Source organism: Haliotis rufescens, unplaced genomic scaffold (assembly GCF_023055435.1).
Source record: "Haliotis rufescens isolate VD_foot unplaced genomic scaffold, xgHalRufe1.0.p SCAF_2, whole genome shotgun sequence".
In the NCBI taxonomy this organism is placed as follows: domain Eukaryota; kingdom Metazoa; phylum Mollusca; class Gastropoda; order Lepetellida; family Haliotidae; genus Haliotis; species Haliotis rufescens.
The window spans coordinates 34,528,590-34,542,097 of record NW_025963890.1 but is presented as its reverse complement, the minus strand read 5'-3'; the positions used below and the strand labels follow the sequence as shown (position 1 = coordinate 34,542,097).

The following is a 13,508-nucleotide window of genomic DNA, read 5'->3' as shown; positions in this document are numbered from 1 at the left end:
TGCGAGCACCCACAACGCTATTGGAAGGCAAGTTAATATATATTGCTTGGTGTTTACTCGTTACAAAAACTACTAATCTGACAACAATGAATATAGCTGCAAGTAGCTCCTTCGACGTCTTATTTTGGCAGATATTATTGTACAATAACAATAATAGATAAAACTATATGAATAAACATAAATTTGTTTACAAGGTGACGAAAGGATATTATGTAGAGTCCTACATACTCACATTGTGACGTTTTATACTAACTCCCTTTGCATCTATCTTTTTGCCTGTATTGCATTTCGAACGTGACAATACATAAAATAGTTCCTTTGAGCCTCAACTGATGGGTGAGACTGGGGGATTCATGCAGCCATCGAGATACTTCGAATTCACGTTAAGTGTATGAATAAGTCTCGGCAAAAAATAGATATATAGTTTTATATAAAACAACACGTACCAATTTACACATTTGAAAACTCTCAACATGTAAAATGACAAATAAAAAGTACAAGAGGGAGAAATCTAGTATAAACTAATTTTATTGATATAAAATAGCATGTAGCGCATACTGGGTTCAACAGAAATAACTTCATATTCATGTTATATCGACACAAATGCAGAGCTATAATTGAAATCAAGCATTTGTATCATACAAATAAGTTCCCACGTCGTTTTCGCACTCATAATGATTAGAGTAAAAAGACCTTTGAATTAATAATATAATATCACCAAATAAAAATGGAATCATCACGAATTACTCTAAAAGTCATCATGTCATCAAGTCAAGGTCAAAATATATATGGTTCACAAACATTGTACGACCAACAATGTCCAGGAAACAGAAGGGCGACCACATATGCAAAATCTCTGTGCTGTCTTCAATGTTACAGTCAACACCTGGTGGAACTCTATGTGACCATTTAATGAGGGAACGTTCCAGATGTAATGGAAACGCTGAAAAGGCTTAATGTCTAGAAAGTCAAACGTGTTTGATCAACCTCGTTCGAGAAGAGGAAGTAAGATATGAAGTTTGAAATCACCCTTGCAACAGATATATGCACTTTGCTTCAGACTGTTTACCACAAACTATTTTGAACCTTTTAAAGAAACAATAAACACCTAAACAAGGCTGTTTAGTCTTCCTTTTTCAATCCCGGATATATTCCTTTACATGTATCATCGATCATTGTATCTTCATCCGTTTCATTAAAAACAGCGGAGATGTAGGATCTCTTGCCAGCTTCTTCCCTTGGCACATCGTCAGCCTGTGACTTAGTTTCTCCCTCTCTTTCCTTCACGGATGTATCCATATCTTCTGCTTCATCCTCATCCTTTGGGGCATCTGAAAAACGCACGGCTTCCTTCTGGGAAGCTTGAAGGGATCTTACCAGAGGTGCTTCCTTCTTATCAGGATGTTCCGACATTTCATCAAAATCAGTCTCCGATCCTAGCCAACACGTTGGAAAATTGTCTATTGTGTGCACCGATGACGCAAGTGACATTGCGTTTCTCCCGACGTTTGCCCTGTTTCTTTTACGTTTAGCGGTGTTGCATTGGTTTGGATGTTTCATGGTGTTGATTAAGGTTCTCAGGTTTATACTACCCGTACTTTTACTAATATGCTGAAAGTGACGATCTGTGTCACCACACATGATTTCCTCATAGTGGCTTGATCTGGTGTCCTGACTGGGCACGTTGGGTAAGCCCATTGGAGCTCTAGTATCTATGAACAGCGTGTCTAATCCTCTCTTCTTTTTCTTGTGAGTGTAACTACAAGTTTGGCTCCTGTGATGAATAAATACGAAATATATTATTCGTTTTTTGTTTGCTGTTTTATCCTAACTGTACCAATACAGACGGACAACGTGTAGTTTCAAAAGTAATGTATACGCGTCAGGTTATCAGCCCATTTGTATTGTATTGATTGCAAACTTTACTGTTAGATTTATTAACTTAGGTAATTAACTAAAATAAGACTAAGGTGCTGATCATGGTTGATCTAAAGGAATTATCCTAAGCCATGACTAGGAAACAAGTTATAACTCATCACTACACTGATGGGTCATAAACAGTCAAAAGGTGATCTGACTAAGTGGATTAAAATGTTGATATTTTATTGTTAGCAGGGCTAATATTTGACATGTTATTGAAAATGAAAGAAGATAAAAATATTTTTGAAAAATAGAACATTACTGTTATCAACAGTTTTAAAACAATAGCTGATTATCTGGACCAATGGCATCATGTATGTTTATCTTACGTATGTACGGCAACATGTAGACTGGCGTTTGAATATACATAAACATTAAACAATAATGTGAATTACCTGTACATCAACACTGCCGCTCCAGCAAGGAGGATGAACACTCCAGCTGACCCCCAAAAGACAACGAGTATCTTCGTGGTGCAAGGAGTACCCTCGAGCTCAGGAATATGATCTGAAACAATTCAAGAGAGTTACCAGGAGCTATTGTCTGAATCCACAAAGGTATATAGAACCTTTCTTAATCTGTTATCCACATAATATGGTTATGTTACTTAAGTATGTATCACAATACGCGAATCCCTCTGATAAGCTCTGAATTCGCACTTACTTCAAAAGTTATTGCAAATATGTACCTACCAATGATGCATTCCCCAATTTCAGGATGGCACAGAAAGCAATCGTCAGAGCAAGTCTTTTGGCACAGAAGCCCATAGAACCCCTCAGTGCATCCAAAAAGACAGTTGCCAGTCTTCCCATCACAAACGTGATAACGGCATGATGTTTCACATTTACTAAGACAATCTTCACCGTAATAGCCAGGAGAACACCCATTGATGCAGCTTCCGTTACTCCTGTCACATTTTTTGTCCTTGCAATTACTGTTACATGCCGACTCACACTTATCTCCAAAGTAGCCTGCCTCACAACCGTCAACGCACGAGCCATTATCTCTGTAACACTTATGCATTCTACATTTACCATTACATCCAAAATGACATTTTGTACCGTAATGTCCAGGGATGCATTCGACATCACATGCCCCAATGTCATTTGTACAATTTGCATTACATGCAATCCCTTCTTTCGAAAGCCGAACGTCATTTGTGGAACAATCATGATATTTACTGCATTCGACTTTGCAAATATCTGACGACGTTTCCCTTTTACACTGTTTGTCTTTATAAAGACAGCACTCGTGAATATGTTTGCAAACATCATTGCCTCCTGAAACAAAAACGATTTAAGCAAAGAATGATGTTGTTTCATATGCAGGAAGTGAATTGGTACCAAGTAAACAGGTTATGAGAAAGTCATTTATTGATATGAATGCATAGCATTTAAAAGGAACAATGTGTATTTAGACAAATGAATATATATATATATATAGTAATATGTATACGTACCCCAACTTCCGACATCAAGCGATGAATAGATTAACAATATCCAAGTCAAATCCATATTTCCTCTACTGAAAACAATGATGACGTATGTTTACATTGAATTAACCAGAGTTATTTATACGATATTGCCAATTATTATGTATATCATAAGCCTACATCTGTGAATCGTTGTAAAGTGAATGCTCTGACACCAGTTGGTCGAGTTGTATGCACTGCCTACCCAAGTGTGTCGGGGTCAAGTCAGTATCCATATGCCCCTTAAGTAATATATTTAGTAAGATACATACTACATAGAACTTCCTTCTGAGGTGGAATTAAATATAACTAGCCGTAAGGCTTTATTTATTCAGTTACATTATGCTTCAATATACATCTGTCTAGAAGTAAAGGCTACTCTACCTCTGTACGCGTTCTCGTGTGTCGTCCTGCTTTGACAACTATAAAGTTGTTTGATTCTTGAGGGAAACTGTTCAGAAAGGAAATTAAGCCTGTTACAGGAACTGCAACGAAGTGCAGTGACTCAGTTTTCAAGGGAATATTGCGGAAGATATCTGTTTCATTATATCTGTTTCTTACTAACCTACACTGATTTGATAAATGTTTCCTCTTAAGTGTGCTTCTTCGTCTGCACCCGGGGGCACGGGTGGCCCAGTCGTCTAAGGGCGCCGCGATTCGCTGTGCAGAGTTGCGTCCCTTGGGCACACCAGAAACATATGATTGTGGGTTCGAATCCCGGTTCGCCCCGATTATGTTTCTAGGTTTGTCAGCACCATACCCGTGTTCGTGGGTTTCACCGAAGTAGTAAACTTCTGAGACCTGCATCAGGTTTTCCTCACACATTAAGCTGACATGCTGCGATATAAATGGAATACTGTTAAAAGCTAACTCACTCACACTCGTCTGCACCTGGGACTATCCAATTACTGATTTTCGCAAAATGGTTTGCCTTCATAAACCAACTTTTAATTCAATATTTTGGCATAATAGTTACCTACAGATCAATGTACAGAGAAAACATATTCTTGCATCCATCTTTATACTTTAAAATAGTATTAACATTTTCAACTACTAGTATTTGAAATATATGAGGTATGTTTTGAGGACAGAGCTAAACGATGTTAGCATACAAGGACATGGCATTCACATTTCGTTGTAAAGTAGAATGACGTCACGTGAAATTAAAAGGTGATTACTAGCAAACTGATCAATTAGAAAGCATGATTTTTAGTTTCAGTATGGTCAGGCTCCAGTTTCATGATTAATATTAACAAGGGTCCTTTCGACGATTACTATTTGAAGACAGGACATTGTACTAATGTATTATCCCCTGTGTGAAATTGTTATACTATTATGTCAAACTACCAAGTATAACTGCATTGATTGACTTAAATCATGAAAGCATGTGTTAACAGACGGGTAAGTCAGGTAAATTGCTATGCTTCATAAATCCTTAGACAGATATAAGACGAGCCATCCAGGGTCAGCATGTTTCAGCATGCATATGTTACGGAAGTGGGTACGTGTAGTTCAATATGAAAAAACAAAAAAACAATGAAAATGTTTCTAAAAAGGAAGTAAAACGTTAATGACTATTAAAAGTCGGGGGAAATTATTAATATCTTATTTTAGAGTTGTTCCAAGCTCATAAATGCACTCAACATCTTTAACCAAACTATAGGGGCGGTGGGGTAGCCTAGTGGTTGAGGGACTGACTCGTCTGGCTCGTTAAGCTCATGGGCCGGATTCGTTGGAGACCTGCATCTGTTCGGGCTTTCCTCCCACATTAAGCTCACACGCCGTTATATAACTGGAACATTGTTAAAAGTGGCGTTAAACCCAACTACTCACTCACTCACTCTATATCACATTGACGCTTTCCTCTAAGATTGGGACATGCGCTTGAAGAAACCTTTGTCCACTTGTGTTGACATATCTAATATAGAAATTTAAAGAGTGTGAGTGAGTTGGGTTTAACGCAACTTAATCTCAGTGTTGACCACATCTACAAATTGCAAGCATAATCTCAGTGTTGCCCACATCTACAAATTACAAGCATAATCCCAGTGTTGCCCACATCTACAAATTACAAGCATAATCTCAGTGTTGCCCACATCTACAAATTACAAGCATAATCTCAGTGTTGCCCACATCTACAAATTACAAGCATAATCTCAGTGTTGCCCACATCTACAAATTACAAGCATAATCCCAGTGTTGCCCACATCTACAAATTGCAAGCATAATCTCAGTGTTGCCCACATCTACAAATTACAAGCATAATCTCAGTATTGCCCACATCTACAAATTACAAGCATTATCTTAGTGTTGCCCATATCTACAAATTACAAGCATAATCTCAGTGTTGCCCACATCTACAAATTACAAGCATAATCTCAGTGTTGCCCACATCTACAAATTACAAGCATAATCTCAGTGTTGCCCACATCTACAAATTACAAGCATAATCTCAGTATTGCCCACATCTACAAATTACAAGCATTATCTCAGTGTTGCCCACATCTACAAATTACAAGCATAATCTCAGTATTGCCCACATCTACAAATTACAAGCATTATCTTAGTGTTGCCCACATCTACAAATTACAAGCATAATCTCAGTGTTGCCAACATCTACAAATTACAAGCATAATCTCAGTGTTGCCCACATCTACAAATTACAAGCATAATCCCAGTGTTGCCCACATCCACAAATTACAAGCATTATCTCAGTGTTGCCCACATCTACAAATTACAAGCATAATCTTAGTGTTGCCCACATCTACAAATTACAAGAATAATCCCAATGTTGACCACATCTACAAATTACAAGCATAATCTCAGTATTGCCCACATCTACAAATTACAAGCATTATCCCAGTGTTGCCCACATCTACAAATTACAAGCATAATCCCAATGTTGACCACATCTACAAATTACAAGCATAATCTCAGTATTGCCCACATCTACAAATTACAAGCATAATCCCAGTGTTGCCAACATCTACAAATTACAAGCATAATCCCAGTGTTGCCCACATCTACAAATAACAAGCATAATCTCAGTGTTGCCCACATCTACAAATTACAAGCATAATCCCAGTGTTGCCCACATCTACAAATAACAAGCATAATCTCAGTGTTGCCAACATCTACAAATTACAAGCATAATCCCAATGTTGCCCACATCTACAAATAACAAGCATAATCTCAGTGTTGCCCACATCTACAAATTACAAGCATAATCCCAGTGTTGCCCACATCTACAAATTACAAGCATAATCCCAATGTTGCCCACATCTACAAATTACAAGCATAATCCCAATGTTGCCCACATCTACATATTACATGCATAATTTCAGTGTTGCCCACATCTACAAATAACAAGCATAATCCCAGTGTTGTTAGTTCAATAAATGTCAGACCTGCAAAGCGCAAAATTTTTCAAAATCTTAGTTGAAACGAAACATGATTTTCAGGTGTGTTTAACTTTCCGCTTTGTGCACACCTGTAAATGCACAAGCCCCTCACCTGGATTTGTGGTGGTTGTAGTGCTGAATCAGCAAGTAGTGGAGTTTGATCCCTCGGATATTTGGAGATCGGCTCACTGCTGCATACTCCCTAGGTTAGTCTGCGATATAAAGTGTAGGATCGAACCTTCGTACATGTATGTTTGTATGGGTATGTGTAGGTACATGTGCATGTGCATACGTTAGTGCATGCAATATGTGTGTGTGTAGAATGAAATGAAAAAAATTGAGCAGGTGTTTAATGACATATCTTAGTCATATGTGTTCTTCATTTCACTTATGTGTATATCAGTGTGGTACCATGTAAGTACAATCATTGAAGAGATCCTTACAGTACTGCTTTTGTGACTGTTGGATTGTGCAAACGCAGGTCCACACACCTGGTAGATATGTCATATTAATTATCTTTTTTGCAGGTAAGTGATCTCCAACTACGGCAATAATAACTCTTGTTTATTTAACATTTATCGGTGCTCAACTTCAGCATTTAATGACACTATGTAGTTTCACGTAATGTTATAAGCTATTCTGCGTTCCTTAAGAGCGTGATGAAGTGTATTGATATACAACATCCCCTATACGTTGGGTGAAGATCATGTGTCGCTGTTTTAAGAGCTCATGTACCGACAGGCATAGAGTCAAATTCTTTTGTTACATATACATACATTTGTATATGCCTCCATGATCCCCATGTTAGCAACCAACATATACAGTCGAGCCTTGTTGTCTCGAACCAAGATATCTCGAACGTACTAATATCTCAAACCTCTTCTCCAGTCCAGGCCACTTTATTATATAATGTTCATGCCTCATTATCTCGAATGTCCGGATATCACAAAGTTACAACACGGATCCGCTAGGTTCGATATAACGAGGTTCGACTGTATATGATAAATGATTCAGTTCGTGGTTGCACTGTTAACATGGAGATCTAACACGGAGGTATGCAGTGCTAAATGCATCGCGTCACATATCTATCGAGGAGGATTCTCGAAGATGTAGATAGTTGGCTATCACAGACTGATAAACCCTGTCAGCATCACAATGGGATGCATTCACAAGGCAACATAGTTCAATATTTGTTTCATACCATACAATGACCGATTGAGGTGAGTTTAAATGGATATCTGTAGGAATTCAGTTTTAAGTAATATTTTATTTCCGTGACACGAGGCGCTATCGAAAGCCATTAATGATAAATGAAGTAATCCTATACTGCTTTCGTCCAAAATAATATCAATAGTATCAATTTCAGAATCAGACTTCGAGAATTTCATAGCTGGATGCAACAAAGCGGAATCTCGTTAGTCTGGACCTCCTCTAACAGGACACCCTCGCTTTATGTTTTAACTGATGGAACATTGAACATACAAAAGAAACAGGTCTACACATGCTCAAACGTGTCACACTTGGGACATTGGGAAGGGTGTGTGTGTGTAAAGGAAACCATGCATGACTGAGTCAATAACTACTACATCAAGTCGATTAAATTAAATGAAAAGGGTGAATTTCGATGTGAAATTGCTGATACGTTCATAGTAGTGGTATACAAGTAACAGGTTAACAGAAAATTAAACGAGCTGGACATTAAGGAAGATACTGAAAAGTAGTATGTGCTTATACGAATGAGATCTAGCGGACGTATTAAACCATCACATTCAGATACAATATTCAACAGTAAATGAAGTATTTACATCACACAGTTTTCACTTCCATTCCAAATAATATGTCTTGGTTTTTCCCTTCCATGGTTGTTATTCATGTCAGTGAGTTATTTTACTTTAACTCCGCTTTGAACAGTATATCAGTTATATCACGGCATATCAGGCGAGTTCCATTTGATGCAGGCTTTAGACATTTACCACATTGGTGAAACCCACAAACACGAGCATGTTGCTGACAAGGGCGATTCGAACCCACGACATAGATTTCTGGCCCGCCTAAGGGGCGCAACTCTGCACACGATGACAGACACATGTAATCGAATCTGTACATGTACAAGCCAGGACAGCATAAAACCAACTTCATCATGTTTTAAAAAAATATCTTTTTATTTAAAATCATATACATCTGGACTTTCAGTGTCCAGGATTAAACAGATTCTCAATGCTTGACAGCACATTATTTCTTTGTACAACAGTTGCCAAATCAGGAGACCAATCAGGCGAATCCTCATTCTCCCACACGTAGTTCTAATGAAAACAATAAACAAATGAATATTTTTACTTTGTTCATGGTGCACATTTGTCATCATAAGAAATACCACTTTTGACGGCCAATCAGTTCCTATGTTTCTATTCTATGGTCAACACACTTGAGCTTGAGTTGATACGTTCTCGAAGTAATGGTATGAAGAATGTAAAAGATGATGAAACCAAATGTCACTATGACGGTGAAGTATGTTGGAGTTACTTTCCCTTGACACATTCTTAAATGTGAGACCAACTCGATGTTTGGGTTGTAAATAGTTAAGAAATCTAACGATAGAAATTCAATCATGTTTTCAGTTAGCATAAAAGATTGCATTCGATGCAGGTGATATTGAAGCATCATGTGAGAACAAACTACGGTGAGAATATTACCGTACCACTGGACATACAATCTGATATTGACGGCCTTTGAAACCGCCAATTTACAAACGCATGAACTAGTGTACACTCATGGCGTGCAATCTTCACACACAACCGTTTTACGTGTAGCCGTAACTTTTGTAAGATGTATCGTACGGTTCCTTGTATTCGGACTGTTTCATAGGCATAACATGACAGATCAATGTGACCCATCGCACTGATAATCACAGCTACCAAGACCAGCAACACGTTGCCATTATTCCTGCTGTTCGCCCTACCTGAAAGGAAGAGAATGATACCAAAACATTAACAAGCAAAGGCATTATTCTTCGTCTTTGGTTTTCATTTCTATGTTACAGGAACATACATCATCAATATATTGAATTCAACTAACCAGGATATATTCCTCAGCTAAACAACTTCAATGTCCAATGGTCCATTAAAGTACAATAATTTGATGGATCCATTTGTTAAGCAGTTGGACCGAAACATTCATTTTGATTAGACTGGCTGCTTCACTATTGGTTCTGATACACATACCTTTTGGTACAGATGGGGAATCAAGTGAGTCGAATATCGGTTCCTTTTTGGACGGGCGATGATGATGATGTGTGATAGTTCTGCTGGTACAGATAGGTCCCTGCCATCCGTGTTCGCATCTCGTGCATGACGTTGTGTCTTGTTGACAAATGTGGCAATTCACCGGACATGTTTCGTTACAGGAGCTGCCTCTGAATCCATTTATACATCCTTTCAAACACCTCCCATTCGTATCACACTCATGCGTTTTACACGTGGCACTACATTCTCTTCGCTGTTCTTGCTCTTCACATGTTTCACCTAACCAGCCTTTCTCACACCCATGCGTACATACCCCTGTCACACAACTGCAGCGGTTTCCACGACACCCAACTGAACACCGTTTGTCACAGAGCAGTCCGTGCCAGCCATGTGTGCAGTCACTGATACAATGACCTGATGTTTGATGGCATGCTCCACCCTCACAGTTACTATTACATCGCTTGCTACACGTGTCTCCCCACCAACCTTCCTTACACTCCTCCTGGCATCTCCCGCCACCCCGATCACAGTTCACAGTCCCGTCTCTACCCGATCTACAGTTGTCAGGACATCTTGTGTTACAGTGTCTTCCGTATCTACCCGGCACACACTGTTCACAGATTCCTGTACCCTTATAACACCCAGTGGTCCAGCAGTTCCTGTCACACTTTCTCTCACACTGAGGTCCAAACCACCTGTAGTAACATTCCACACATTGACCACTATGCCACCTCGCACAGTTGGGACTGTGTATCTTGGAAGCACCTGTAATGGTAAGATCAAGATCAATTCACAAATTATTTTTGGTATCTTGAACTATATTAATACCATGCTAATTTACATAGTTTCACCAATTTTATTAAGGAACATATGTGAACATATTTTCCTACGACGCTGGCCGTGCCATCTCGCTTTACAGTTACCAATGCAATTACCGGTGCCTTGATAACATGTTCTGACTTCACAGTTCTGTTACACGTCTCTCCCCACCACCCCTCCCCACCTGGTAACCATCCACACAGTTGTCATATTGCCGTCGAGCACACTGGGTCATGTGTAGTTCAAAAACCCCCGTATCCATGAAATGGGATAAATCAGAACGATATAATATATTGTTCAAACTTTGCAATGTGGCGCCAGTTAAAATGATAGCAAAATAAACAGCACAAATAATTGTGTATGTTAGTTTACTTTGTTAGCTTAATTGTAGGACGTTCAAAACTTAAAACATATGTTCCACTTTGGTGAAACTCATGGTGATGCTAACCAATGAGAACCAGAGATGCGAAACCTCAATCAGCGGATCCTCACACGGTGACTGGGACGCTGCCATGTCCAGCGCAGCCAAGTTCGACAACCCAGACCACATGGCCACCCATGCCCATCAGTACTGTTGAGATATACGTGGTATTATAACACTGTATGAAGGCTAGAACTAAAACTTTTCCAGAGTAGTTCATTTTCTAAGAAGTATGATAACACACATAATTACCTGCGACTGTTGCTGGTCCAGCGTACATGGTCAGCATCAAACACTAGGAAGAAACAAAGACTTGAGGCATTTCTTTTACCAATTTCATATAGCTGTGTAGGAATCACCTGTAACTGTAACATAGACGCATTACTGATACACTACAACACTCAGGTCTCTGCATTGGTGCTTATAATCATCGTTGGCATATTTGACATTAAAACGGTTGTTATTACTTACTAGATGTTTTAGTGGCATATGATGAAGCCGTGTCATGGTGGTGGTGTCTCTTTCAGTTAACCCTCAGTATCCTTGATTCTGAAACAACACGGGGTAATTACAATATCATCATATCGAGGGAAGGGTAGCGATACGTCATAAATGCCTTAAAACTAAGACATATCAAGGGGATATCATTCTATATATGCAACGCTCCATATATAATGTCAATTGTGGAGATTTTAATTACAAATTGGAGAGATATAAAAAAATTATAATATTTTCTGTCGCCCGAATACAACACGTTTCCTCTTCTCAAAAGCTGAAAGTGCCGCCTCCGTGGTCAAGTAGATCGAGCGTGTGCCCGGAAAGCGGAAAGTTGGTGATTCGATCCCGTCGCGTCATACCAACAGACATTGAAAGATGGTACTTGTTGTTCCCTGACTGGCGCTCGGTATTTAGGAGCTCAACAGAGGACTGGACTCGGAGTATACTGTGTCCGAGCTTCTGCTATTCTGCGGCATGGTATCTCAGTTAACTAGAACTTTGAAGTCTGCATTAGTCCGGATACGTACACGCGGCGTTAAAGGTGGAGAAGACATAGCGGTTAAAAGCGTTGGCTCGTCACGGGTTCGATTCCCCACATAGGTACAATGTGTGAAGCCAATTTTCCGGTGTCAACCGCCGTGATATTGCTGGAATATTGCTAAAAGCGGCGTAAAACTATACTCACTCACACACTAAAGGTGGAGAGGTTGTTGACAGGTCAATCATTTTAGACAAACGAGCCAAAACAACATATGAGAGCAAACTTTTACGTAATGACCAAATTTCGGTCCAAAGCTAGCAGATGAAGAAACGTCAAGAAGGCGAGTTGGCCATCTGTACTCTCATCTCAGGTAAGAAACCCCCGAGTTCATAATGCTGACAGACAAAGCATCTGATTCACGACCATCAGATCCTGGGATGGCAAAGGGATGTCACTCTGATTTTGAGTTGGCCCGACTTACAGAGAGAAAAAGTTATCATTAAAGTCATGATAAGTGATGCATAGTTGGCCAGACTAATAACAATATATGTAATGTCTCTAATAAGAAACAAGTCGCCATCAACGCTCGTGCAAAAACTGAAAGAATATACTTGCAGTTAAATCTTCTTAACCCAAGTCATGCAGCAGCCAGCAGCGAACAGGAGAACACGGCAGCGAGCTTGGGTTGCAGAACAGCGAGGGTGGCCTCACCTGACTTCACATGAAGCGGGCAGTCAACAACCGACAGCCTTGGTGGACACCTGACTACTAAAACAGTACTGTATACACAGGCAGCGGTATGGGGTATATATAGATGATTACATCAGCTATGTACGTCACAGCCGTTTATCTACGTCCTAGTTGTCTATCCTGCCCATCAGCGTGGATGTACTGTACACAGTACAATGAGAGGGACTGTGTTTTGAATACGATGAGTAGTCTTGAATGGGCATGCACTGTAAGGTATTCAAATCTGCTTTAAGTAAGGTAAAGAAACTGTAACAAGATATAATCTGAATATGATGGAGGCCTTGTAAAAGGTTTATAACCTGATAATGTCACACGTCCATGCTGTACAAATGCTGGTATCTGCACATCCACATCTTCCACACGTCATCTGACTAACACCAGCATCATCATAATTCAAAGAAGACAATATAATTGATATAATTTACTGAATAAATTGTCTACAGTTTGTAATGCAGAAAAGTTCCACAGTAGGTTCACGTTGATCAAACATATAACAACGCATTTT

The 13,508-nt window shown here is 39.3% G+C and overlaps 2 protein-coding genes across 3 annotated transcripts; both read right to left on the bottom strand.

The window, feature by feature from the left end:
• Positions 1-516: 516 nt before the first annotated feature.
• On the bottom strand, positions 517-3,835 carry LOC124111900 (platelet endothelial aggregation receptor 1-like). Its single transcript, XM_046471794.1, has 5 exons — positions 3,776-3,835; positions 3,380-3,444; positions 2,613-3,200; positions 2,316-2,427; positions 517-1,774 (listed from the first exon to the last, which is right to left on the bottom strand). The coding sequence occupies exons 2-5, from the start codon at positions 3,432-3,434 to the stop codon at positions 1,123-1,125; spliced, it is 1,407 nt and encodes a 468-aa protein (XP_046327750.1). The 5' UTR covers positions 3,435-3,444; positions 3,776-3,835; the 3' UTR covers positions 517-1,122.
• A 5,098-nt stretch (positions 3,836-8,933) lies between these two features.
• Positions 8,934-13,052, bottom strand: LOC124111902 (scavenger receptor class F member 1-like). 2 transcript variants are annotated; one of them, XM_046471796.2, is made up of 5 exons: positions 12,869-13,052; positions 11,746-11,823; positions 11,527-11,569; positions 10,014-10,799; positions 8,934-9,751 (listed from the first exon to the last, which is right to left on the bottom strand). In XM_046471796.2, the coding sequence occupies exons 2-5, from the start codon at positions 11,779-11,781 to the stop codon at positions 9,468-9,470; spliced, it is 1,149 nt and encodes a 382-aa protein (XP_046327752.1). In that variant the 5' UTR covers positions 11,782-11,823; positions 12,869-13,052; the 3' UTR covers positions 8,934-9,467. The 2 variants fall into 2 exon arrangements, with proteins under 2 accessions (XP_046327752.1, XP_046327754.1); XM_046471798.1 differs by lacking the exon at positions 12,869-13,052 and having other exon boundaries at positions 11,527-11,639; positions 11,746-11,822.
• Between the last annotated feature and the right edge of the window lie 456 nt (positions 13,053-13,508).

Coding starts and splice junctions, on each gene's coding strand:
- LOC124111900 (XM_046471794.1), bottom strand. CDS start 3,434: ATGGATTTGACTTGGATATTGTTAATCTATTCATCGCTTGATGTCGGA. Junction 3,201..3,379: donor GCTTGATGTCGGAAGTTGGG/GTACGTATACAT, acceptor TTTTTGTTTCAG/GAGGCAATGATGTTTGCAAA. Junction 2,428..2,612: donor AATTGGGGAATGCATCATTG/GTAGGTACATAT, acceptor GAATTGTTTCAG/ATCATATTCCTGAGCTCGAG.
- LOC124111902 (XM_046471796.2), bottom strand. CDS start 11,781: ATGACACGGCTTCATCATATGCCACTAAAACATCTA. Junction 11,570..11,745: donor ATATGCCACTAAAACATCTA/GTAAGTAATAAC, acceptor GTTTCTTCCTAG/TGTTTGATGCTGACCATGTA. Junction 10,800..11,526: donor TGGACCAGCAACAGTCGCAG/GTAATTATGTGT, acceptor TTACCATTACAG/GTGCTTCCAAGATACACAGT.